Here is a 25,891-nt window from a genome sequence, read left to right on the forward strand (position 1 = left end):
GTGTGAATTTTAGATATTTATAATTCAAAATTAGGGTTCAGAAAAGAAAGATGCAACTACAAACTCCCCCCTTCCAGATACCTGTTCCTAAGGCACTCAAGAGTCAGCAGGGATTGCTCTAGGTTTTCCTGCATGTTACCAAAACTATTCTGGTTTGTGAATTGAGAATTTAAGTGCAACTCTGCCCAGAATCACTGAAGTTCCTAATCCATTGAAAGTGCTCAGATGATGGCTATCTTTGTTTTTGAACAATTTGGCTTTTTCTAAATACAGCAAAGCCATAGTATGCAAAAGATAATGAATCACAAGGCTACAGTTTTAAAAGGAAGCATAAGGATTTTGCCTTGAATAAAAGTGTTTGGTTTTTTCTCCCTTTTTTCAATCCCTCTCTTTTTTTCTATTTCTTGAGTCCCCTACTCAAACATCTTTACCAGGCATGAACAGGAAAACAGGACCGGTACCCCACGGACAATAACTGATGGAAGCAGGTGTTTAGGCAGGCAGACTGTTTGGGAAAGGCCTGGACTCTCATCTTTGGTTCAGAGATTATTTTTCATTTTAATCCAATTTGCTGTCTCATATTACATGTATTAACAAGCCTAGGTATGGTAATCAGAACCTGATAATCCTGGATCAGACATAAATGTCATAACCCCTCAGCTGCAAAGTTTTTTTCTCTTTCAGTCACTTGCTAGAAGAAATTTTCCAGGGTTGCCTTTTTTCTTCTGCATAATATCAAATCGAGCCTAAAATGAGAGCCTTCTTTTGAGAAAGAAAGGGTAGGGGTGTGAATCCTCCAAGCAGAAAAGAACACTATGTTTAAATTTTCCCACTTCACAAGAGAAAGCTCTCATCACTCCAGCTTTAAAAAGCCACCACCCTTCTAAATAAAAATAAAAAAATAAAAATAAAAAAAATAAATAAAAATAAAAATAAAAATAAAAAATAAATAAAAATAAAAATAAAAATAAAAATCTCTACTTGGTTTTCTAAAAGAAAACCTGTGCATGCCCACTTTAATGAAAAGTGGTGTACAGCACCACTTTTGGTTTTCTCACCTGAGACCCGTATTCTTTTTGTGTACTGTAAAAATGTTTGAGACATGTAAATTACAGTTATGAAATTTTTGAAATTGGACACCCCAAAAAAGACTTTTTAAAACTAATTTTCGAGTCTTGTCCAATTCTTTTTTAGCTATAGCCCCAGCTGACTTACAGTGTCCATCACTGAGCACTACAATCAATGATCTATTACAGCCCAGAATAATGAATCCTGAGCTTTTTAGAGTTCAGCCTTGTGGTATAATATCAAAATGTCACCAGAGTTGGAGGTTACACAATATATTAAAATAATAACTGGGGATAGAAACTGAAAAATGTCATTAATTCAATGAACATATTAATATTTTTGTCATTAAAAGAATAATCAAATCGATTTAGCACGACAAAAACAATGAATGATGCATCTGTTACATATTTTTTCTCTTTTTTCTTAAAATCATGTTAAAGCAGCCATAGATTGCAAGGCTTATTGAAGTATACCTTGTTGTGATTGCTATGGATTATCATCTGCGCACTATATCTGACACGAATCCATTTAAGAGCTCTGAGGTTAAAGTGGATGGTGCTTCTCCTTCACTGCTCTTTTTTTTTTTTCCACTCCTTCAAGGCATAATCAAGACTGCTTTACCGGACATGAGCCGAGAAAACAGGGAGCAGTACCAAGTGGTCATCCAGGCTAAAGACATGGGTGGCCAGATGGGAGGACTATCAGGGACCACCACCGTGAACATCACACTGACTGATGTCAATGACAATCCACCTCGCTTCCCCCAGAGTATGGAGCATCTAATAGTTTGGTTTTCCAAAGAACTCTCAACAATCAGCTGGTTTGCTTTGGCCATCTGGAAGATTCTTTTTTATCACTCTTTTTGTAGCACTTACTGACTGCTGTGTCTGTTTATGTTGCAGCACTATTAGGGCCAACAGGAATGTCTGCCTACATCTTTTAATATCAAATTATTTGTTGGAATGATAAATTTGTTTCTCATTCTTACTCTGCTTATAGAAATATAAACTGTAACAATAATTTAGGCCAACTGCAGGGACTTAAGAGGAATTTAACTACAAAATATAAAATTCTGTTATTGGAAACAATTTTAGCTCCACATATTTAGGCAAGCAAATATGTCACAGGTTTTCTAATATTCTGCCTTGCACAGGCAGAGCTGATCAGGTGGAATGTTCTGCTGGCAGTCTACGCATTTACTTTAGGTACTCGTAATCTGTGTTCAGTTCTTGAATAGTTTTGATAATCTAGGCCAGTCTGACACAATAATGTTGGGTTTTTAAAAATTCCTCTGTAGAAGAAAAAAAATGGCAAATAGCAGAAAGCTCACAATACAGAAAGCTTCAGAGTAGCACAGTCCAGATCTTTTTATCTTTGGCCAGTGTTTAAATCCAGTCTCACGTTATTACAGTCAGTGTCTGATAACTGTTTGATAGGCTGCAGACAGGAGAAATTTACAGCCTCGATTCTGTGCCAACCAGAAAAATGTACACATAATAAAATTTGAATTGCTTGTTCACACTGATGAGGGACCTGGCTCTCTTTACAGATCCACTAAGGACTGAACAAAGAGCTGATTTAGAAAATGCTCTCCCAGATTTGAAAAGCACTTCAGTACCATGGCAATAAGTACACCCAGAACAGCACAAACTCTTCAACCTCTTGTGGATTTAAAAAAAAAAAAAAAAATTTGGTAAATTCTGACAGTATGGAAGAATGGATCCTTGGAATTATAAATTAATCTTTTAATCTCTATCCATGATAACACATTACTTTAAAAGAAAAGAGGGGAGGGGAAGTACTGCAACCCTCATAAAGAAATGATAATTTGAATTCACATTCAGAGTTCACTTGATGAGAATCACCTTTACAGGGCAAACTCAAACAGCAATTTTTAACCAAACTTCGACTTCATGAGGAGACACTTTTTAAACATGTATAGCATGATGTAGCCTATAATATTTTGGCAAATAGGAATACTTGAACCTAAATTATAATGTAGCACATTGCATTTTAACCCTCACTACTGAATAAAATAAAATAAGATAAAATAAAGAAAGAAGAACATAGAGAACTGCAAAATAATTTAAGGCTTCCAGTCTCCTTAGCCTGTGTTCCTTATGATGTTCTTCTTTCAAAATTAACTGAAACCTCATGTCTACGAAAGTTTTTCTGATTATTTCAAAAAGCTTTGGGATGGGTACTTTTTAGAAAAATTTACACAATTTGATGCCTCATACAATATTCTCTGTAGTGTTCCACTCTGAACATCACTGAAACACATTGCATGGCCTACAGAAGGCCTGCTGTGGGATCTCCAATGCCGCAATTTCAAATTCAGTGGTAACCCTTCCCACTCATTTTCTTTCTTGTCAGCAGGGTGGTTTTTAACACTTTCTAGGAAATCAAAGATAGAGGAATATCTGGCAGATCTGACTTCTTTTTAGGTAGTTATGAAGAGGGGCACATCTTCAAAAAATTATCTGTTGTGGAAGTTAGCTTTTTACAAAAACATTTGTCTTCCATTTTCTCTTATGTGAGGCAACAGTAAGTGAAAATGTTGTCAAAAATAGAGAGTCAATGGCAGTTGCAAACAACACCAGTTAATATCAAGGTATTTAAGAGACAAAAATTAATTTTTTAGAGGGACAGGAGAAAGCAAAATAGCACTGTGAAGTACTGGTTGCTCAGACTGTGTTAAGAAGAAGCATTTTCTGTTTTGTTTTGTTTCCTGAAAGGAGTTGTGGAAAATTAGGAGACATATAGGCCTAAATGGAATTTAAATGGTACTATAATGAAAACCTTACACATTTTGAATTCTACTGTACTCGAAACCAAATAGCCATTTCACATGCCGAAAATGTGTAGCATTCACACAGCACCACAAAAATAGGAATGCTTTCAAACGAAAAGCACTAAAGGGAGGTATTCATCTGGAAGGAGTAATAAGTACCATGATTGAATCTGTTCCTTTGGTATTTCTGGCTCAGCTGCCAAATGATTGAATTTGTCAAGGGTTCAAGGCTTCAAACTCATGTTTTAGCTGCCAGGAATCCTACCTTCATCCCATTTGCAGACTGGTTTAAGGGAAAAATATGCATTTTAGCCTGTGTGGATTGCAGTCAAACAGGCCACTGCTGAGTTTTCACTTATAACTTTGAATTTGTAACAGCAATCACAATTTAGCATCAGGCATTAGCTTCCATTTTGCTACACATCTGTATAAATATAGGGTATTTTCAGTGACTCTCTTTTGTGCTTAGTCTTTACAACTGGGGACAGAAACTCATTCTGCACTCAGCAGTCTGAAATATTCCTTGTTTTAAATGGAATATTCAGGACCCTCTTAGTGTCTTAAAAGGCAAAGGACACGTAAATATAGGGAATAGGGTTGTTGAAAGAAAGAGAGTTGACTGTACTTCACTACAAGTCAATAAACTTTATATGTGCTCTTACTGGATTCTTTGGACAAGGGTTGTACATTTTATTAGGTGCTAATTTTGTCTTAAGGTATTTCTCCAATGATACTACTTCACTCAATTAAGTAATATGAATTTACATGAAAAAACAGATCAGAAGAAACATCAGATTCCGGCATGTTATGTACAAAATCTTAACCCATCAGATTTTTTTTTTACATTTTTTTGGTAACAAATAACAGAAAATACAGATTTAGAATTTTTTTTGTCTTGCTAATGATGAAACTTCTTCAGTGTCTGCTTCTTACTGGTTAAAAAATGCCTCTGATTAATACCTTTTCTGCTACAGCATGTCTTTACAATTGGGGTTTTTTTTACATATGTTGTCAGAAAATACATATGAATTCACTTTTCATGCATACAAGAAAGAGGAAAATGTCTGTGTCACCAGATTTCTTTCTAGAAGACTCTGATTATAAAAATAGCAATAGCAATTAACACGAACATGTATCCAAATGCTCTCTACCATGACTCTTTAGTATGTATTATCAAAAAGAGATTAATGAATTATTTTCAAACAGAACACTTACTTGAATATATTTCAAAATAATTAAAGGCTATTCTATTTTAGTGTTTTTTTCCAAATCCTCACTGATTTCTACAACTATTGTACCTTGAGAAAACAAAACAAAATTGTCTCCTATTTCTAAATATGTCTAGGAACGTTTCTAGAGAAAAAAAATATACAGTGTTAATAATCAGGGTAAGAACTTGTACCTTACTGTATAGCTCCTTTGTCCCTTAAAACTGAAAAAAAAAAGAAAAAAGAAAAAAAGCACAGTCTTCAATGGCTTTGAAGAATAATTTGAACTTTTTGTGACAGTTTGTCAATCAACTCTGAATCCTGTTTTAAAGTTTAGTGTGATGGCTAGCAGCATTTTTCTTAAAGTGTTGGGAACTTCAAGTAACGTAAAAAATCTTGGTGAAATTGAAGATGGTTTTTATTCAGGAAAAAAAGTTTCTGAAAACAATAAATTTTTGATTTTGCTCTTCCAGGCTCCTACCAGTTCAGCTCTCCTGAATCTGCACCACCTGGGACTCCACTTGGCAGAATTAAAGCCAATGACCCCGATGTGGGAGAAAATGCAGAGATTGAGTATAGCATCTCCAATGGGGATGGATCAGACATGTTTGATATCATCACTGACAAGGACACACAGGAAGGGATTATAACTGTCAAAAAGGTTTATTTTTTCTCCCTCTCTTTTATATGTACTTAGCTCTTCAGGTGTTACAGTTATTTTTCTTTTTCCAGGGGAAGGGAGGGTAGATCTCACAAGGGGTCAGGCTACCAAGGAGCTGTTGTATTAGTTTCGTTCTTCTCTTTCTTCAGCAGGTATCTGTTATTTTCAAGTCTCAAGGGAAATTTACTGGCATGTCACTTCACATAAAGCAATATTTCAGTGGCTGCTGTCTGTTCAATATATAGAGCCTCACACACAGTACTTTCAAATTAGGGCTGTGAAAACCTGGAGAGGTTCAGTTCACAGTGGGGTTTATCAGCTGATTGTTGTGGTAAGACTTGGAAGGGTGGGAGGCTTACCTGGAGTTTCATGAATTTACACATCCAAGGCTAAACTCTCCCTCTCTGATCTGTCCAACAGCCAGTTATCTCCAGTACCTAAAATCGGTCTTGGTTTAAGTCCAGTCTTGGTGATACTTCAGTTGTTACATATGATGTCAATGAAAGTTCAAAGTGCAAAGATATTCACAGAAATGTATTTTAAAATACCATCTCTGATAGATTTATTGGTTGCTTTTCAGAATTCATCCTGTTAAACTCTGAACACTTTTTGATTCTAGTGTTATTAAATATATCAGTAACATTAATTGATACCTGCATATAAATAAAATATAGATCTATAAACATATTCGGAAAGATGTATACTTTTTTATGTATATGTATGTATGAGCGTCTATATACATATGTATATATGGATAAGCATGATGTCAATGTCACATAGATTGAAAATCATAGATTTTCTTTTCACTGCAGAACATTAAGATCAGGGTCAAGTCTGGGTTGCTCCTAGTACCAAACAGGCAAGGGTAGATACTAATGGGGGAAGAGTAAAGAAAAGGTAAATATGACAGCATTTAAGAACTGGAATAATTGCTCTTTTTACTGCCAGTTAGATGAGACAAATTAGACTTTACACAACTCCTTGTTGTGGACTGAGTAAAACTTCCCTGTTTCTTTCTTTCTATTTTTACATAGGTCAAAGCCTCCTGGTTTTTTCAGAAAAAAAATGAAACCTGAACAATTAATAGGCAGAGGGATCATAGTTGCCTTGCTATCCTATAATAATCCTTATTTTTTTAATGACTAGAATAAGACTTAATACACTCCATCTTCCCCAAGATTGATTAAAATTTAGAGCTTTTGTTCCTAAAAAAACTTTTGTTCAATGCTGTAAAACTTACATTTTTTTGTAAAGTGATATAATTTTCTTTATTATTATTATTTACTCCTCAGCATCTGGATTTTGAAAACAAGGTGCTATATACCCTAAGAGTAGAAGCAACCAACACTCATCCTGATCCTCGTTTTCTTCAGCTGGGGCCATTCAAAGATACGGCTTTGGTCAAAATTTCTGTTGAAGACATTGATGAACCTCCAGTGTTCAGCAGACCCTGGTATTTAATAGAGGTAGATGAAGATGCCAAGGAAGGAAGCATTATTGGGCAGGTTTTAGCCCAAGATCCAGATGTAGCAAAGAATGCAATAAAGTAAGCCATTACACAGTATAAAATTCTTTAGATATGGGTCAAGTCTCATGCACAGAGAGTGATGAGAGTGCAAGGTATTAAGAGGCTGTTTGGGCAATTAAGCACATGGACGCTGTTAAAAAGTGTTGAACAAGGAAATATCTACATGAACTTGTGAAGGCTAATACAATTAACACAATGAACAGTGCAGACAATGCTTTTGAAGAACAGTCTATAGACACCAGGTGAAAAGAAAGGAGATGTCAGCATTTAACTGCCAGCATGTTCTAGTAGTTTCACCAAACTGTTCAGAAAATTATGCTTTTATACCATGTAAAACACTCAAAATGGTGTACTTCTATTCTCCCTGATGCTTGATAACTGTCAGACTTCTGTACATAACATCTGTATTCCATAGCTTAACTATTTAATGATCACAGTAGATTGAATAAGAAATGATTGCTAGAGTCATAACAATTAGAGGTAAGAGTTCAGCACTGTGAAACTGCTGTAATTGTTACCAATCTGCTATTACTATCTGCAGTGGCAAACACAATACTTAAATTTGTGTATTTACCCTGCAAGTGATTATGAAAACTGATCTCTGCATTTCTGAACAAGCCTTCTATGTCCTGCAGCAGTATGCTTTGAGGTAGAAGGTGTGAAAGAAGGAAGAGAATAAAATATTTTTAAGTAAAATATGTATAAAATCTCAATTTAACCTGATGATGACTGCCAACTACTAGGCTAATTTAAAAACATCTGTAAAACAAGTTTTTCCTTACTGGGTAAGAACAAAGCAAAAGCAAGTATCATAAAACAAGATTTGAAGACATTTCATCCAAAAGAACAACTAATTGAAAGATTTTTCTGTTGAGTTCGGTGGTCCTTGTGACATCTCAAAAATATTTTTTTTATAACTTGATATTCCTTATGTCTTTAGTATGTGTCCTTTGGTGACAAAGTTCTCTAAGAAACAATTAATTTGCAAAAAAATCTTATCTAAAAATATTCACTTTTAGTTGCTCTTCTAGAATCCACTTTATGAGCTAAAATGTAGTTTCAGTTATCAGTCTAAAATCTGCCCACATAATAATTTATTCTTCATCCCGCTCACTAGCCTTAAAATTGTTTCTAAGTATTTGTAGCATGCAGGCAACTATGGGAAAGCTTAGGTTAGTTGTAAAGAAAACATTCTTGACTAAGCACAGTTAAAATTAGAAAACATTTAGAGGTGGCTGTAAGCTAAACTGGAGACTGCACCAGGAGACAGTGATGCTCAATTGTACCGTATCTTGACAGATATTCTGTAGATCGACACACTGACCTTGACAGAATATTCAACATCTATTCAGGAAATGGATCTTTATTCCTCTCAAAGCCACTTGACCGAGAAGAAACTCCCTGGCACAACATCACTGTCATAGCAACTGAAATCAGTAAGTTGAAGATAAAATTTATTTCAGAAGAATATTTGAACTGAGAAAAGAATTAAATTCTACAGTATCTATGGCTTATCTTGTTTTATTAGTTTTGCCCTTATCCAGATATTATCAATAGACAAGACATCTTTAGACACACATCTAAAAGTCCAATTTATTATTTTAAGATATGTTTTGCCCATTTTTTAAAAGATACTTTGGAATTCTCGGGCTCAACAAAACCATGCACAGTATATATTAGACAAGGTTCCCTGAGAATTCACATCAAATAATTTGGTGCAGGTGTGATGCACTGGCTCTATCCCAAGCTAAGTCTTTGGGAAAATCCTTGGGGAAAGGGAAAAAAAAAAAAAAAAAAAGTCCATGACATACAAATTCATTGTCAAAACAATCTCTGTAAACAGGAACAAATTACACTTTACCTCAACTGATTTACCTTATCTCAGAAAATGGCTTTGTGTGAAGCCAAGACTAGAGGAAATACTTTGCCTTCTATGTCTGAAGTAAAACCTGGGCCTAATCTTTCACCTGGATTCTTTACTATTATGTTAGATACTTTTAGATATGGATGTCTCTTGCCTAGCCTTTTTCCGAGGCAACAGTCATCAAAGGTGAAAACAGACATGGATTTGAAAAACTTTTCTCCCTTCCATTATTCTCCATATAGATTCCCCCGGAGTCAATGTGCTTAAGAGTCTGGGAGTTGGGTCATATGGAGAGATGAATCATATCCCCATTTTCAGAAAAAATTACATATTTTTTCTTTTTCTCTTAAATGCTTTTCATTCTTTGGTCAAACATGTTCTACATTTCCAATAGGTATATTGCGAGAATCCTCTCTGGCAATACCTTGAGTTTGGAGGTTTGTGAAGAGTGATGGATGATCATATCCTTATATGTCATTTTACTGTTTGTTTTTTTACAGTTAGGGGAGAAAGGTTTTTTGTGGGTTTATGTTTGTGCTGGAGGAAAAGGTGAGTGTTCTTAACAGCTCAACCTCATGAAACAACTTTTGCAATAAATCATTTGCTGTACTGATATATAGAATACAACTCCATAAGAACTCAGTGACCTGTTTTTAATGCAAATCAATTTAAGCACACTTTATATTATTTATATATATATACGTATGTATATATAATAATAGAAACTCTTGTTCCAAATATAAATAGGACTTTTATGTATACGCAATGTATGTCAGCAGAAAATGAAATATAATTGTTTTAGTATAATCAAGAAAATAGAACATCTATAATATCTATTGGAAAAAATATATTGGATTATTTTTCTATACATATCTCTTTGTATTGTAATATAAATAATTTTATCTTTTCAGATAATCCTAAACAAAGTAGCCAGATACCTGTCTTCATTCGGATTTTAGACATAAATGATCATGCGCCAGAGTTTGCCAACTACTATGAAACATTTGTTTGTGAAAATGCAAAAGCAGGACAGGTAAACCAATACTTATATTACCAAAGAACTTATAAGGAAATTATTCTGCATTGCCATCATGAAGACTTCAACATAGTTTAGTTTGAATAGCAGCAGACTAACCCAGCCTCTTCATTTCCTATCTTCTATAGAAAATACAAGTTGATTCAAAAAAGGAGGAGATAAAAGATGAAGGATAATATCCCAGCATAATAACATAAGATATAATAAAAAATGATACTTTAGGGTGGTTTTCCATTTCTAATATCAGAAAATATTTTTCAGAAATAGTTGTACATAATGGTACAAAATCCTATATGCTGTTCAGTAATTCCATTTCTTTCTGGATTTTTATCATTGGCTTGGTTAATATAGCCATACCTTCAAGTACACAAAGCAGGAAAATCTTTATTATGTCTCGGTAAAGAAGACGTGAAAACCAAACTTTTTTAAAAATAAAGGGCAATGCAACTATTTCCATTGTAGATTAAAACTCAGTTTGGTATTGAGTTGAGTCTGGTTAAAGATCATGTATATCCCTTCCTAAACTACCTCAGCAATTCTGTAAAAATCTAAAAAGAAAAAAAAATTGAAGACAAAGTTATAATTTGGATTTGAGTAAGTAGATAAACCAAGAGAACTCAGAGACAGCATATTATAGAAATGCCTTGATGTTGCTGAGATTATAACATCATCTATTTATGCTAATGCCAGTCATTCAGTTTTAAATCCTGAGAAGAAAGATTTTTAAATTCTGAAAGTATTTACAAATGAACTGGATTTAGTAGCAGCTAGGGTACTTCAAGATTATCTCTCCGAAATGCACCTGACACCACGTGTGAGTCGCTTCTCCAGACTGATTCACTTTTGACTGGAAGAAAAACCTTGAGATCATTATTTTCACTAGCACAAGCATGAGTGGGTTCCTACTCTAGGAGAGACAAGCCAGGATGAAGCCCTAAGATCAACTTAGGTCTATTCTCATATCTCACTAGCCTTAGGCTGTTGTCATCCAGCCAAAGCTGGCTGACTTCATGGAAAGTATGTGGAAAGAATCAGAATGTATAATATTTTGTTTTTCTTTAGAGGACAGTGACCATGCAATATTCAAAGATTTTACAAAGATGGCTGATGTGGATACACATCAGGAACCATACTCATATTTTACCTAATTTTCTGCCCAGTGTTTTATTTAAGTCACAGAGGCTTCACTGAAAATAGCATGGATGGTACCTGAGATGAGTTTAGCATTTCGGGTACTGCAGAACTCTATGCTAGGCAAAACCATGTAATATTTCAGCTGCAATTCAAGTCATCTTTTATGAATTGTTTAACAGAGAGAAATAGAAAAAAAAAAAAAAAGGAGAAAAAGAAGATACAATATGTTGTTGGGAGACTGCATTTGTTCCTATTTATTTTTCATTCATTACACATAATATCGTAATTCAGGCAAAACAGGTTAGAATGGCAGAGGATACTTTGATTAAAAGCCACTTGCCTTTGAAGAGGTATTTGCCAATTTTTTCATTATTTTTTAAGGAAGTTTTATTATTTTTCACGTAAATGATATAAATAGATGAATATACATATCAAAGGCAGTGATGAATTAAATTAGAACAGTGGAAGGAATTATCATACCAGAAAAATGATCAAAGAGTGCTTTTCACAATAACTTAGGTTCATGATCACATCATCCTGTCTTAACCAGTGACATAAATTGTCATTTAACAATACAGTTCAAGCCTTACAGAAGGTGCAAAAATTCTCTAAGCTTTTGGCTCTTAAACCCATATAGTTTTAGTTTATGACTTATAAGCTGCTTTTTCCAGGTTGTACACATTCAGATAATTCTAGCCATTAAGTTCAAGCAGCTGCCATAGAACCTAAATTCTGTCAGTGTAACAATGTCTCATTGTCTAAGACAAAATTGAGTTAAATAAATCTTAAAACCTCAGTGTAACAACTACTAGAAAAGTCAGTCATGTATTTTAATTCCATAACACAAAGAAAGGTTCCAAAACTTACGAATGAAGATCTAATTGAAATTAATCTTGTGGAATTTGGTCAACCAGCAAACACAGGTTTTGCCACATATTTGAACAAGTTCAACCCACGCATACTGGCTATCAGTTTCCTTAACCCAGTTTCCATCTAGTCTAGCAAACTTGATGAAATATCCATTAATGTATGACATTTCATTTACCTTTCTGGTAAATTCTGTGTTTACCTAGCAACAGATATGACAGAGATCCATTAGATAGGCACATTGTTGTTCAGACCTCCCATACATCTAGCTTACCAATGTAACTTGAGCAATTATTTTCCCTCATTGGAAAAAACCCACAAAAATACTTAAAAGACAGTGTGCACCAAGAGAAGCTACAGAAAAATGAGAGATCCATTCTTTTTTTTTCTATTTGTTAACAGCTGGGGTCCTCAAGAGAGGCACCTGAGTTCATATCTGGACATTTACACATAGTTGACTTAGTATTTCAGAAAACAGACTACCTTCAATACATGGCAGTACTTTTATTTTGGTGCTTAAAAACAGCAATGAATATAGAAATACAAATTTGAATGTTTCAGCCAAGGATGTTAAGTTCCAGAGAGCCTGTATTGCTCATGTCTAGCAGTCCCTGTATAATATAAGATAGATAGAATCCTGTGTTCATTTAGTACTACTCCAACCTATTTTAGAGATCACCTAAAGCAGTTTTTTTATTAGAATCGTTTCTGCTTCTTGACATATCACAGCACTGCTTCTACATTTGGTACCATAGCAGGAGTCAGACTGAGAAGATAAATATATTTAGTTCATTTATTTTTTTTTTAGCCAAGACCAGCTATTAGTCACACTGCTCTCTAAGTCTCAGGTGCATCAGGAAGCAGTCAGAATGATCAAATATTGTTCTCTGCCACCAAGCAACATTACTCATTCTCAGCATCAACAGATATTAGAGGCTTCACTCATTGTATTTTTCAGACAGCTTTAGGAGAGTCAGAGGAAAGAAAATCTTACAGTCTCTCATCCTCTTTTGTCTCCAAACAACAATGGTATGACTAGGGAGAAACCTTATCACTAAAGGTTAATAAAAATCTATGTTCATTAGGCTGAAACACATTTGTCACCATGAGAATCTCATTCCACTGGCTAGTACACAGGCTAAAGAAAAGAAGGGAGCAGCCTTCCTCTCGTGCAATTTAGAAATGCCTAATCCTGAAGCCCCAGTGACTGTTGTGGGGAAGGCTTTGGTACAAGTTCTCTCATGCCCTTGTCACGGGAATTAATTGGGACTTTTTAGCTGGATTAGAGGATGACTACTCTCCATGGAAACCAGGAAGTTATACCTGAGAAGGAGACTGATTTAACTGAAAAAATTGTTGGTAAAAATTTAGCTCCATACTGTATTGCATAATTTATTGTTGGCAATAATTTAGCTAATTTCAACACTGATCAAGAAAACAACCTGGGTCACTTTCTTTCCCCTCTGATGCTATATTCAATCCTGCCCATTCATGGGCTTTCAGACATTAGAATGTAGAAAGTTTGTGTCCTCCTTCAGAGACCTGGCTGATTTTTCTTTTCATTACGCTCCATACCCTCCCTTGCTTTTTAAAATAGAGCAGAGAGGGATCACTTTTTCTCAAGTGTGCATTACTAATTATCAGTCATGACTTTATATACATTGTAGCTGCTTCACCAGGTAGACACCTTTTGGCTTATTTTAGTGAGAAACCCATGCTAACTGTCTGTCTTTTTAAGTAAGAATTGAAGTGAGAGTTTTCCAACTTTTGATAAGCATTCAGTCCTGCTTAAAACTGCCAACACATTTGTGGAACACAGCCTAGATCTGGAAGGCAAACTGTTTTGCATTTATGAACATGAAGTTTTGTTAAGTGGCAGGCATCTATTCAAGCCTGCACACGCATGATAGAGGCTGTTTTCTGCAGCTAGCTATACAAGTGTATAGCTTGGAATTGTGTCTGTACAAGTGTGATCACTCAAGCCACATAATGACGAGATGGACATCCACTGACAGCGGGATTGATTTTGAAACACTCCTATGGGTCATATCATCATATCTTTTACATAATCTTCATCCCACATATTTACACTGTGCTGTTACTAATACATTCAAGATTAGTTAGTGACTGACCCTACCAGATCATACAGACAGGAAAAGGGGCAAGAGGAAGAAAGGACAGGAGAAACAAAGCTGTCCTTCCACAATTTCCCCATAACGTTTGCACACTTTGTTCTCATGATTGCCAAAACTAGTTTCTCTTAAAGGATTTTTTTCCCCACAGTTTATTGCAGAGAAAGTGGTGAGATCTTTCCAGATTCCTAGAGAAACACTTGCAGTGCCAAACAAGTTCAATAACTTTCAAGACAGCCACTCCTTGAAGATCCAGAATTTGTTCTGTTCTCTCCCATACCACTTCTAAAAGATATTACACAAAAACAAACACTAACATTTCCCTTTCTCAAGTGCTCAGCGATATTTTTTAAGTCTAATCTCAGAAGCAGCTGAAAAAAGTGACTTTTGAGACATTTCTCTGTTGTACAATAACCAGGTGTAACTAAGAGCATGATATAACAAAAATGAAAGCCCAAATGATTCAAGTGGATTGAAGGCCTGCTCCTCTCTTTTGTTGCATACAGAAACAACAAACTTCAGCAGTTGTCACTGTATCCTGTATCTCTACCTTAACAATATCTGTCTCCAGTGGTCTTTGTGACTGGAAGCACAATTTTTATGCTATATGATAATCATGTTATATTAAAATTTCAGAAAGGCAATCTACAACACTGACCATCTTTAGATTTCTGTGAAAGTGACATTAGTTTTCACCATTTATAATGAATTTTGAAAGAAGGACTTTTGGAAAAAAAAAAGTTTAGAAATGAAATATCATCCACTGATATGTTACTGTTTTGAAAAGAACTACCAGCAGAATTCTTTGCAAACATTCTATTTGTCTCAGGTTTTGTTTTATTAGTAGAAATGTTTAACCTGAAAAATATAACATATCTGTCCACCCATGGACCTCATCTTGCTCATCTTTCTCCAAGGAACTTTTGGAAGCATGTGGCTGTAGTTTTTATTTAAAGAGTATACCCTGGAGCAAAGATGCAACAGCCATTTATTTGCATGACATTCTAAGCCAGCACCAACTGAAAAGCCCATCTTAAAAGCAGCCAGCTGGTGCTGACCTCTGTGCTGGTAAAGCTTAACATTTGCTTTAATGGTTCCTATACTTTTTTTAAAGGCACTCTCAAGGTTGAGCCTATGACCAAAGCCTTCTAGCTGCGCAGTTCTCTGTGTATAAAAATGCAGCCTCAGGAACACTAACAGCATGCTCTGAAGTGCACAGGGACCCTTCCTATTTCAGAATTCCCCCACCTAGCTTTTACTTGCTTTTTGTCTTTAAAACAACTTGAAGAGCAGCCTTTGCCTAAGGATGTATGAGATACATATAAGGAATCTGTTTCTAGGTAGTCCACTCACCCCCAACCACTTTTTCAGACTTGATTATGAATAACTATAAAATAGCCTAAACATGAACTACAGTCATAGTTTTGACTGTGATGTAAGTCTTGGCCCTAAAATCACAGCATCCAGGACAAAAAAAAAAAACAAACATGAAATAGGATTATAATTGAACCATTTCCATGTTTGAAAAAAATTATTTAGGTAGGAAATAGGTCCAAACCCTTTAGCAGAATCTCTGTCTTCTTCATGAAAGAAATAAATAGAATCATGGAATCATACAATGATTTAGATTGAAAAGGACCCTAAAGATCATGTAGTGCCAACCCCCTTGGCCACAGCCAGGAATGTGACCAACTAGACTGGTTGGGTTGCTCAGGGCTCCATACAACCTGGCTTGGAACACTTCCAGGGATGAATCATTCACAATGTCTCAGGACACTCTTTTAGTGCCTCACTGTCCTTTGACTGAAGAATTCCTTTCTAACCTCTAATCTAAATCTCTCCTCTTTTAGTTAAAAAACATTCCCCCTTGTCCTATCTCCATCTGCCTGTGTAAGAAGTGAATCTTCCTCTCTTTTATAAGCCCTCTTAAAGTACTGGAGGATGACAATAAAATGTTTCTAGAGTCTTCTCCATGATGAACAACCCCAACTCTCTCAGCCTGTCTATAGGAGAGCTGCTCCAGACCCCTAATCATCTTTGTTTCCCTACTCTGGACTTGCTCCAACAGGCCCACATGTCTGTTGTGCTGAGGACCCCAGGCTGGATCTCACAAGGGAAGAGTAGAGCAGTAGAATCACCTCCCTTGACCTGCTGGTCACTCCTCTTTTGATGCAGACCAGGATACAGTTGGCCTTCTGGGCTCTGAGTGCATATTGTTGGCTCTTGTCCAGCTTTCTTTCCACCAGAACCCTCAAGTTCTTCTCTGCAGGGCTGCTCACAAACAAGTTCTTCTCCCAGTCTGTGCTCTTGTCTGGGGCTGCCCTCACCCAGATGCAGCACCTTGCACTTGGACTTGTTGAACTTTGTGAGATTCTCATAGGTCTACTTCTCAAAATTTCCCAGGTCTCTCTGGATAGGATTCCTTCCTTCTGTTGTGTCAACCACACCACTCATCTTTGTGTCATCTGCAAACTTGATGAGGGTGCACTTGATCTCGCTGCCTATGTCATGGATAAGGATATTAAAAAACATCTGTCCCAAAGCACCAGTCGTTGTCAGAGCACTGGTAAACAGCATGGCTGAAGAGCACTGGTCCCTGATCTTTAAGAAATGTTTCCATTGGGAATAGTTCTTCATTTGCTACTCATTTAATATTGTCAAACTGCTGCAAACCCCTTGTCTTAAATATAAAAGAGAAAAATTCATGTCAATGCTTATGTTTAAATTTTCATTACCCTCAAAGAAAAGTGACCCCTAAAAACTTGAACTGACCTATTAAGATCCACTCGAGAGTATGACACTTTTTTTAAACACACAGAAGTGCACATGCACATGCATAGGTAGCCCTCAAAATAGTGACAATAATGATGTATTTTCTAAACTGTTCTCATTCATGTGGGAAAGTATGAAAGAAAGAAAAGAATGGGAATGTTTTTATCTTCTCTAAGCCTGATATGCTTGAAATATATTGGAATAAAAATAATTTTCTTGAAATAACTCTGCTGTCATAAACCTTACAGCATCAGAGATCTTGCTCTGAAGTCCTGGAGAAGAGTGATCATAACTCAATGTCCATAAGTGCATCAAAACAGATGAATATATTTCCAAAATGAAATTACAAAATGTACACAAAGAGTACTAACATTTTCATATAAATAAGATACTTAAAAATAGCCAGATCACTTTCATTTCTGTGGTGATTATCATTGACATTGTCTTTTATTTACAGCTGTATAACTGAAAGAAAAAAAAAATCCTTAATTAGATAAGATTTCTAATTTCCTTTCACCTGTTCATCATTTGGAACAATCCACCTGCAATCATGGTTTCTCATTGTTCTTTTTATCTCCCATTTTTTCTGGTAGGCAAACAACTGGTTCTCAATTTATGTTGCCAATAGTTAGATCAGATAATAAGGTTGGGATTTTTCTTCTTCTTCAGCCTTACCCTGAACAATATTTTTTTGTTGTAATTAGGTTCCTCTGTGCCTGGTACAATTGTGCTTCTCCCTGTGATTTGCACATGAAGGGAATCAAATCTTACAAACACCCACTGATTACATCTCAAAAAGACCCAAGATACTCAACTACAGTTTCTGGTAGTTATTACACCAGGATATTTTCTCCTTGAGCTTTTCAGCAAGTAATTGTAAACTGCACAAATGTTTTCATTTACTCTGATTCTCTCTTCTCCCTGGTACCTTTCTATTTCTTCTGTCTTTTCAAACTTGTGCTAATGTGAAAGGAAAATGTTCTCATTTAAATTTGGTATCTTAGTCCCCTCAGAATGTTTTGGGATTTTTTGAAAATATTTTTAAACTGTGGGAAACTAAAATTAAACCCCATCCTGGTCTTGCTTTCTGTAGTAACACTCTCAGAGGTAGATTACAGGAAAGACAAAAGCGATTGAACATTGGAAAGCTGTTGACATAAACAGGTTTAGAAACACACTAAACACCACACACAAGGATTTGACTTATCTTGCGGAACAGATAAAACTGAAAAAAAAAAAAAATCAAAAAAGCAATGATCATTAAATCATAAAAGTGAAGAGATTTTTATATATAGTTATTATTCTAATTACACTTAGAAAAACTGCATAATCCTGCTTTCAGCATAGTCATATCCTTTTGTGCAAGGCTGATCTTCACAATTTACCTTTCAAATTCCTCAATATCCCTCAAAAATAAAAAGAAATTATAAAAAAAAAAATTCTGTGCTTATTTTAGAAGGAGCTGCTAGAAAGTGAATGAGCTAAACTCAGACCTCTCAACTGTTTTCAAGTTGTGTTTTGGGTTTGTTTTTTTGGGGGGGGGGGGGTTTAATTACAATTCAATATTATTAACTGTAGTCAAATTATCCCAAAGTTAACTAGAAAAAGTGGGTCGAATATTCATGGTGCAGTTCAGCACTAGCAGTAGCAAGTTTCTGAGTGATACAGCAAAAAACCAATTTAGTCTCACTCAAGCCGATGTTCAGAGAAAGTATATAAAAAAAAGGAATTTTTTATTTAATTGGCGTAAAGCTTACACACCATATTAGTGTACTTGTCAATTACTGTATTTCTGAAAGAAGTCAAGCTGCACCTTCTCTGGAAATAAGAGAAAAACTAGGCACAAAGTCTTTGGTAACAAGTGGCTTTGATATCTGTGGGATTTCAAGACACCCTGAACACCGGAAACACCTGAAAACTCAAGAGTCATTGGCTCTATCTTGGCTTTGAAAGCAAAATGTCTGACTGGTGAACTCATTCTGCCTTTAAGTTTTGGTGCCACAGAAATGCACCTGCACTGAATTATAGCATCCTCAGTTGAGACTTACTCCTGTTCTTATGCCACAAACTTTTGTCATCTTGTGACTGAATGCAAACCTGTCCTTGCAAGCTAAACTGGGCTATGGGTTACTCTCTAGTATGACACCCACCAGGAAGGACAAAGGACAGAGCAGCCATTTACAGAGCTTTCTGGAGTAACTGTGACTCACACAATGTGGGGTTGTAACTGTTGTGAGTAATTCATAAACCACAGCTGTTCCCAGGTAGCTTTTCCTTCCTCAGTTCTGCAGCTGTTTCCCTCTGCCTCTCTCTGTCAGTCCAGTCGCAGATAGATAAAAAAAGAGTCAAATTGTTAGCATTTATGTGTGTCTACATAAATATGAGTACACAATTGCACATTTTGATGCAACGGGAAAGCATCAAAAGTCTCTCTTTTTTCAGTCCACTCTGCTCTGACCCTATTCTGGCACTATTATTACTCCTTTCCAGCTGGGCTTGAGTGGCCTTGTTAGGGCAGCTATTAAGATCCACAGCCAGAGGTTTCAATTTAGGAGGGAGCAAAGCCTCTCTTTTTATTACCCCAGGAGAATTGAGCATCCTGCCAGTGCAGTACTCCAATTTATCGCCAGGAGCAGATGTGGTGGATTGAGAATTAGACCCACTTAACAACTGGTTTACACAGCACTCTCTGTCGTTGCTTCATGAGGCCACAGGAGGTTTATGGCTTATTCAGAAGGGCAAATGTTTCAGTATCACTGCAAGATACTGAGTACAAATCAAAGTACATGGCTGTTTTGCAGTGAGGACTGGACCCTTTTTCATCCTTTGTTATGTGTTTAAACAATAAAACAATTCATTTACTGTAACCTCTACTGTGTTTATGTGAGAAATATTTGGCTTAGGACATCAGTTTTTGTCTTCAAATAGAGATTCATTGGATTTTTACTGGACATGAAAAGCAGAGAATTGAAACACAAGGTTTCTAAAATAGCATGAAATACTCTTTTCTTTATAGCTCATACAGACTGTGAGTGCAATTGACAAAGATCAGCCTCCTCGAGGACACAAATTTTTCTTTGAATTGGTGCCAGAATTTGCAGTTCATCCAAACTTCTCTGTTGTAGACAACAAAGGTAACTGCTGACCCTACCACCCCTCTCCCCAATATCACGCACAACTTAATTCAGAGACATTTATTGATTCTGCGTTTCCATTCTAGATAACACAGCAGGAATTATGACTAGAAGAAATGGATACAGCCGTAGTAAGACGAGTACCTATCTTCTGCCAATCATAATATTTGACAATGACTACCCGATCCAGAGCAGCACAGGCACGCTGACCATCCGGGTGTGCGCCTGTGACAGCCGGGGGAACATGCAGTCCTGCAGCGCTGAGGCCTTGCTCCTCCCTGCCGGCCTCAGCACGGGGGCACTGGTGGCCATTCTCCTCTGCATCATTATCCTGCTAGGTAGGTACCTGTGATGAGATGTTTACTTTGAGATCTAGTCACTTCAAGAGCCCTGATATTCTTAAAACCCTTATTCACATGACCCTGCAGAAAAATATCATCATTACTCTTTAGAAGATTGCGTGAAAAGAGTGAGACTGTGCTATTTAGATAAAATAAATTTGAAAATATCGGGTCAGTTTTAGTTACCATGCTCATTTGAGTAATGTTCATACCACAATCAGATCTTCATTTAGATCTAGAACTTTAAAATAATATTTCTGAATCTTAGTGCTAAGTTTTGCACTGATTAAATGTTATGAATTATATTAGCTATTTAATGATGAAAGATTTGGGTTTTTTCTGTTCAGAAAATACTCAGCTCAAAACATAGTACAGAAATGTTCAATTTCTTCTAAGTGATAGAGAGAACAGCTGATTAAATAAGTGTGAGCACAAAAGTCAAATGAATGTTTGGAAGGTAGAAACATTAGAAAGATGTGGTGACATATGAAGGAAGTAGAATAAATGCTAGCTTATTATCTGGTGTTAAGAACAAAAAATTGTAACTTGCATGTTTTGCAAGAAAAGTGCCATCACCTTTACTTTCCAGTAAAACTGCAGAAAGCCTCTTTCCTTTCACACCTGCCCTAGCAAACACAGCTTGCCGAGGGGTCAGTGAGAAGCTACAGGCGTCAGTTTATGTCATTATAAGGGGATCGCTTTTTTTTCAGTTTTTACCCTGGATTCAAGATAGCTCTGTAATCCTCTTAATATTTGCTATAGGTATTAGAAGAAGGGCAATATCTAGAAACTATATCTGTACTGGGCTTAAGGAAGAGAGAATACTTGAGCTCTGACAAACTGATTGACTGCTTAGGTTCAGGCATCACTGCTGGCCTGGTTTCAGCATTAGCCCCCTTGGATTCTCCAGGATATTGCCCAGGCATAATCTGAGGCAGAACTTGCAGGGCACCACCTTCAGGAGAAAATTATGGTTCAAACTCTGTCAGACCTAGCTCTTCACCTTGCATAATTCTTAACACCATGTCAACAAGCTCTGCATCTTTAAAGCCATTCTTCATGCTCCAACTCAGAGCACAAAATAATGGAGCGTGAAACACATGCCTTTACACGCTCACAATGCAAACATTGCTGATTGGCTGCAATGCTTTAATACAGATTGAACAAATCTGTACTAATCTTTGAACTTACCAAAATTCAAAATGTGCCTTAGGGCCACAGCAGTAGCACATGAGACTCAGAAGAAGATCAGGGGCCATTGTTGTGCAGAACAAGTATGACCACTTTGTGTCTCTCAGCCTCATGGTTAGAGGCCCTGCTCTACTTAGCACTACAGACATACATGAAGTCAAAGAAACGTGGCTGTAGAGCATCTAAACAGAATTTTTAGTCTACAGCTAGTGTGATACCCAGCATCTTATTTAATTTTTCAACAAGCAGTAGTGTATTATAATAGTAGACTGGTGTCAACATTCCCAGCACAGATGAGACATATTAAGTACCAGGCTGTGAAAGACACTTCTTCAAAATAACCTTTCAGTGATCTGCCCTTTTCTCATATATGGAGTTCTTAAACTTACTAAAGTGTGTAGTTACTCACCTAGCATTATGAAAACTTGAAAAGAAGGGCTTCTTTACAGATACAAGGAAGAAAATCCAGATAAAACAGAATGGAACACCCTTTGTATTCCCAACATAATACCATGGCATGTGGAAGATCTCAGTTCCCCTCTCCCTACTTGCAGCATGTCCAATCACCAGTACTCAGGTGATTCAGAGTAAAAACTTAGCTCCTAAGACTCAACAAAACCATTCAGCACTGTTGTAATTTACAGTTCAGCAACCACTGCTATGTCTCATTGACAGATGGTCCCTCTGGCCTCTACCATTTACTCCAGCTACTGGAGAGAGAGTCAAATTTTTAAATGCACTTAAGCATTGAATTGCTACTGAAATCAATAGCATTTAGACACCAGAATGTATTTACAAATCCTAACTTCATTTTTTTATCTCCTGTTGTAGAGCCCCATTTTTATGTCAATCCTTACCTCTTCAGAAGAAAGAGTTATTCAACTAGCTCTTCATAAACTAAGGGAATCATGTTTTTTCAAAAGAAACTTTTAGTAACAAAGACTGGATTTCAATTCTCGCAGTCATTGAAGCAAAAGTAGTTCTGTCAATAATATTGATAGCTTAAGGTCTTCAGGTTCTTATTTTCAGAAGGACCTGCAGATCCCATACTCAGAAGTGAATTAGACACTTGGGAATACCTAAATCACTAGCTTTCAAGAGTGTGAATAACTTTTGCCAAGGAGATTCAACTACATTTGATGAAAGGACTGTTAACCACCGCCAGAAAGGTGGTATTTCACAAAATTAAAATCAAATTCAAACCTTGGTAGGATAATATTTTACGGTATTGTTTACTTTTCAACTTCAGCTTAGTTGTAAACCTATATAAAATAAAAAATATTTTGATCATTTCTCCCAAAAATTAAAAAAATCATGTGTTTTTGACTAGTAGAATCATTAATAAAATCTATAAAATCATTAATACTTTCCCTTACTAAGTTCAACTTGGAGATAGATTTTGTCACTATATTCCTACTAAAAATCCTATTCCAGCCTTAAAACCTTTCCAGGTCAAAAGATGAGGTAGAATTTTGGTTCATTTGTTTCCTTTCTAACTATCCATTTCTTCATTTATCTTTTGTTTCCTTTTAGTATTAGTTGTCTTGTTTACAGCTCTCAAGAGACAGAGAAAGAAAGAACCCTTGATCATCTCAAAGGATGATGTTCGAGACAATATTGTGACCTACAATGATGAAGGAGGTGGGGAAGAAGACACCCAGGCTTTTGACATTGGCACACTGAGAAATCCAGAAGCAAGGGAGGAAAGTAAGATGAGAAGAGATGTTATCCCAGAAACAATATTTCAGATAAGGCGGACTGCACCTCTTTGGGAAAACATTGATGTCCAAGATTTTATTCATAGAAGGTTAAAGGAAAATGATTTAGACCCAGCTGCTCCTCCTTATGATTCACTAGCAACATACGCCTATGAAGGAAATGATTCCATAGCAAATTCACTCAGCTCTCTGGAATCACTTACCACAGAGGGCAACCAAGACTATGATTACCTCAGTGACTGGGGACCTCGGTTTAAAAAATTAGCAGATATGTATGGTGGAGAGGACAGTGATCGAGACTGAGAAAGTAATCTGTGACCTGGTCAGTGTTAGTGGAATTCATGTCTATGTTCCTAGATAAAGTGGCCTACTCTCTCTTACTTGGGAAGAAAAAATTTACAAAAAATAGGTGTTGTCTTAGTAAGGGTTTGCTTAATCAATAAGTCAACATAAATGAATATGAACGATTGAGATTTAAAAAAAAAACTATAACTCACCCTGTCTGCCTAGAAACCTCCAATGAAAGGGTTTTATAGGGAATGAAAAGAAAATAAAAGGCTTTTTGTGCCTTTAATAATGACATGGAAACTCCATATTTTTAAATTGCTTTGCTTTACCTTTCCTACTATCTTGGACAGTGTGCATCTGCATTGTAACTTAATCTCAAAAATATACTTTAAAAAGATTAATATTACTGCCATATTTATTGAGTTAAAGAATGTCTGTGTGTTGATTCATCCTGATATTTTTATATATGTATATTTATATTTTTGTATTTTTATTAAATAAATTAGTATTTATAAAAACACCACTTACTCACGTACTTTGTTAATCATAAAGAACTGTCCAATCTTTCTGAACAAAGGAAACTGCGTATTGTGCAATACTTCATTTTTGAATGCATCTTCTTATATTGGATTAGTGGTTGCAATGTACTGTGCAAGAATGATATGGAGAGAGTGCTCTGTAATGGGAATGCAGTGTAGAAAAAAGAGAATCTATTTTGAAAAGGTGATTATAAATAAACGCACTCTAACTTGCAATGTGTATTGCTATATGACATAATAATACAGTTTCATGGTGAAGCTCGCTCCCACATATCTTCTTATGCGAACAGATGACCACTGAGAGGACTTACCAGATAGATGCCTGGGGATCTAAGCAACTATTAAAGTTTATTCTGGTAGATTTGAAAACAATTTTTAATATGCTTTCAAAGAAATTGAGTAATTAAGCTAACATCAATAATGAAAGGAAGGCTATTATATACTAATCTTATTTTGAAGCTTTGAGACAATTAGAAAAATCAGACATTTTACCAATAGTTTCTTTTAAACAAAAGAGAGCCAAGCAATAAAAAAAAGTCTAACTATACTTTATTAAAGATGTTAATGTTCTAGTCCTTTAAAGAAGTGTGTACATTTACATATTTCATAAAGCCTTAATGGCAGACAGCAAGTATATATTTTTGTTTAAAATATATTTGCTGGATAAGCTTTCATGTAATGCACACTTTTTTTCACAACACAGGATAAAAGGAATATAAATGAATCACGTGATCTAACAGAGTTGAAGGGTTTATCCACATTTGTTTGAAAAATGAAAAATATAAAACCTCAAATGTATGGAAAAGAGACAGTGACAAAAATATAGGAAGTACATTAACCATAGCATTTCCATTTTTAATATCGACTTAAAGAAAACCAACACATACAGATGTCCAAAATAATAATGTTTCAAAGTTTTCTCTTTATTACTTAGCTATTTTTCAGGTCTTTTCAGAAAGAAACTTAAGATACACATTGACAACGTAATGTGGACTACTGAGGCACTCATCTCTTACCATAAAATTAATAAAGATGCTGCAGCCAAAGACCCTTCAGCCAGACATAAGAACCCACTCCTGCCTACTAATTCTCTTTCTATTGTGTTGACTTTCAGATAATTTATCAAAAATATTTCTTTATTATTCTTTATTTAGTCCTTCTATTATACTCTTCTGCCAGCCTGAAGGATGTATCTAAAGTTTCCTCACATTGAACTCCTTTTTTTTTGAGGAAAGGAATGTCTGTGCTTGTGATTGTGGCTCCAAACAAGCACCTGAAGAGCTTGGTGTGAGATGCGCATCAGGTCTGTGACACTATATTGAAAACAATAAAAATTTAGTGTCACAGAAATGTCAAAATAACCTGCAAATATGTTGCAGCTATGTACATGGAAGTGATGCAGTTACAGGGCATGAGTGTATAACTTGACAGCATAAGAACACATACTTCTGTTTTGTGCCTTTTGGAGGTCAAAGCAAAAGAGTTATGCAGTGTATGTTCTCAACCTGTTGCTGGCAAAATGAAAGTACACAGGAATCCATTAGCCTTTGAATTCAATTTCTATAACTTTAAGGCACTGCCTTAAGATGGGATAGAAGAAAAAGCAAAGGGACAAT

At 35.9% G+C, this 25,891-nt stretch overlaps 1 protein-coding gene across 4 annotated transcripts in view; it reads left to right on the plus strand.

Moving 5' to 3' along the window:
• Positions 1–24,259, plus strand: part of CDH9 (cadherin 9) — a 98,346-nt gene extending 74,087 nt beyond the window's left edge. For all 4 annotated transcript variants that reach the window (XM_048311201.1, XM_048311190.1, XM_048311179.1 and 1 more), the window contains 8 exons: positions 1,669–1,836; positions 5,544–5,731; positions 7,024–7,277; positions 8,559–8,695; positions 10,035–10,156; positions 20,081–20,198; positions 20,285–20,536; positions 23,264–24,259. In XM_048311201.1, coding sequence (XP_048167158.1) covers positions 1,669–1,836; positions 5,544–5,731; positions 7,024–7,277; positions 8,559–8,695; positions 10,035–10,156; positions 20,081–20,198; positions 20,285–20,536; positions 23,264–23,751 — 1,727 coding nt within the window. In that variant the 3' untranslated portion in view covers positions 23,752–24,259. The remainder of the gene's footprint in view (positions 1–1,668; positions 1,837–5,543; positions 5,732–7,023; positions 7,278–8,558; positions 8,696–10,034; positions 10,157–20,080; positions 20,199–20,284; positions 20,537–23,263) is intronic.
• Positions 24,260–25,891: the final 1,632 nt, after the last annotated feature.

The sequence above is a fragment of the Corvus hawaiiensis genome, chromosome 1 (assembly GCF_020740725.1).
Source record: "Corvus hawaiiensis isolate bCorHaw1 chromosome 1, bCorHaw1.pri.cur, whole genome shotgun sequence".
NCBI lineage: Eukaryota > Metazoa > Chordata > Aves > Passeriformes > Corvidae > Corvus > Corvus hawaiiensis.